Source organism: Penaeus vannamei, chromosome 12, assembly GCF_042767895.1.
Source record: "Penaeus vannamei isolate JL-2024 chromosome 12, ASM4276789v1, whole genome shotgun sequence".
Classification (NCBI taxonomy): Eukaryota; Metazoa; Arthropoda; class Malacostraca; order Decapoda; family Penaeidae; genus Penaeus; species Penaeus vannamei.
In genome coordinates this window covers 16,121,895-16,124,394 of record NC_091560.1, presented here as the reverse complement: position 1 = coordinate 16,124,394, position 2,500 = coordinate 16,121,895, and the positions used below count along the sequence as shown (strand labels likewise).

General features: G+C 53.2%; 1 protein-coding gene across 1 annotated transcript in view; it reads left to right on the top strand.

Moving 5' to 3' along the window:
• LOC138863485 (uncharacterized) overlaps positions 1-2,500 on the top strand; it is a 5,748-nt gene that overhangs the window by 13 nt on the left and 3,235 nt on the right. Inside the window, exons 1-3 of the mRNA XM_070127636.1 lie at positions 1-1,519; positions 1,719-1,741; positions 1,803-2,332. The exon at positions 1-1,519 is cut by the window's left edge and continues 13 nt beyond it. Coding sequence (XP_069983737.1) covers positions 605-1,519; positions 1,719-1,741; positions 1,803-2,332 — 1,468 coding nt within the window. The 5' untranslated portion in view covers positions 1-604. The remainder of the gene's footprint in view (positions 1,520-1,718; positions 1,742-1,802; positions 2,333-2,500) is intronic.

The following is a 2,500-nucleotide window of genomic DNA, read 5'->3' as shown; positions in this document are numbered from 1 at the left end:
CTCGCGTAATGAACAGAAGAACAACCTCCCACGTTCCGCTGCTGAGCTATGCCGTCGACCACTCAGGCACAGAACTTCTAGTCGGTGAGTGTCTATAACTGTCTTTTATGAGCTGCTCTTGCTTCATGTCGTTCACGTCAGTCTGCTGCTCGTTGCATTATTTTTTACTCATTCTCCTCCTAGGTTTGTTATTTCGTATCCTTTGGTTGCAATAACGCCAGATGTTATGCGATACTTGGCTTCTTTTCAGAGTTCGCGCCATCCAGGCGAATGGTCCACGTGCTGTGTTGCGGGGGCGCTGTGGCTGAGGCCGTGAAGATGGAGGTAAAGATGTTTAGGTGGGAACATTTTGGCCTCTCCGTTAATCTCGTGACCGGCGAGTTGATTCTAAGGATTAATAACAAGGTGAGTCCTTTGCGTCTGCGGCAACGCACACGTAAGTAAATGGATGGATTCATTTGACAATGGCCAGTGAATAAGACATTTCGCAAGCGTCTTTGTTTACTGCATACACTGGTTAGCACTGGACACCGCAACTCCCTTTCCTCTGCAGACGGCAGAAGTTCGCATAGCCGTTAACGCTGAGCTCCTTGGCCGCAGCCGCATGTTGGAGGTCAAGGGCGGCGGCCGCCTGGTGCTCGGTCGGAATCTAGGGTCTGTCGACGGCGACTTCAACGCCTTCGAGCTCTTGGACGGCGAGGTGGCCGACTATAGGATCTACGACGTCGCCTTCGGCTCTGAGCAGCTGAAGGAGTGGGTGGAGTGTAAGACCCTGGATTTCTTCAATGCTCCCTTGATATCCTTTGGCGACGGCAAGCTCAAGGCAGTCGGGGCCGTGAAACTCGACGACATCGCAATCAGCGACCTGTGCGCCGGAAGCATTGCCGACTTCTCGCTATTGTTCACAGAGAAGATGGACTTCGAGAGAGCGAGGACCTGGTGCGAGATCATCGGGGGCCACCTGGCTCTCCCAAAAAGCAAATACGAAAACGAAAAGATTTGGAATGCAACGGTCCGTCACAAGGACAAATGTTCGTCGTCTTGGACGTACCTGACCTGGCTGGGCGTCGTCGGGGACCCTCAGACCTTGGAATGGCGAGGGCTTTTGGATAACGAGTCTCTGGCCTTCTCTGACTTCCTGCCAATCTACAGGAGCGTGTCGGAACAGTACCAGTGCGTCGCTACCGTGAGCCACAGCCGGTACAGTTGGGCCGCGAGTCCCTGTGACATGGAGACTTGCACCCTGTGTCGATTCACGTCTTACCCGGCACTGGCGCTGCGAGGACTCTGCAAGTTCTCCCTCATTGACCGCAAGTTTGTGTTCCACGAGAACGAGGACCTGGAGCTCAGCTTCGACGGCTACTCGCACATGGAACTCATCAAGCTCAACGGCAGCTGGACGATGCTGAGCCGCAGGTACGCCGGGCTGCGGGCCACCATGGTCGAGAGGTACGACGAGGAGTTCCCTCTCGGCGTCCACAGGTGGACGGTCGTCGGAGACAAGTGTCAGAATAAAAAGGTGCGTCGAGAGTACAGTGTCCTGCTACTACTTAGATATTAGCTTTTCAAAGAAAACATAAACGTGACGAAACTGTAAATGCAATCTATGTATGGATAATTACATTAAAATTTTAAGAGCCTAATTTTGGTATTGTCTGCCATCATGTGAGAAAAAGTATTGTAATATTGACATGTTTCAAACACAATTTAATCCCCAGATCAGATTTACATCGGTTACAGGGTAAAATCTTAATCTTGTCATAACAACTGCACAATTTTCAATTTATCAAAATGCCTCTCTCTCTTCTACTTACCTCTGGATCTACATACATATATTTCCAGCCGATACTTCTGCTGACCTCCTGCGGCCACGACCAGTTCACGTGCAGCAACGGGCTCTGCATCTCAAAGGACAAGCGCTGCGACCTCTCGCTCGACTGCCCCGACAAGAGCGACGAGGCCAACTGCAACAGGGTGTCGCCTCCGACGGGCTACTCCAGCAAGCTCCCGCCCCCGAGGATCGACGGCGGCTCCGTGCCCATCTACACGTTCCTCACCGTCAGGACCATAAGGAAGCTCGACCTCGCCACCTTCAGGATCGCCATCGACCTCCAGGTGCAGATGAAATGGTTGGACACGCGGCTGCAGTTCAGCAACCTCCAGAGCGACCACAGATCCAACAAACTGAACAACTACACGGAGGTGTGGGCGCCGTCCCTCAAGCTCATCGACGGGACGTACGGCACCATCGTGGAGAACATCCTCAGCAAGGGCGTCTTCGTGATGAAGCAGTCGGACCCTCTTCCGGACGACGACACCACCATCTATGAAGGTCGGTTAAGCTAAGGTCACACGTCTTCTCTATCCCGGGATCCCTGGGCAGCCTCGCCGAAGTTAGACCAGCCGCAGCTTTTGACTGGTCAGCTGACCTGATTTCGGCGAAGCTGTCTAGGGATCCCAGGGCAGAGAAGACTAGTGTGACCTTAGCAAGGGGGGCAAT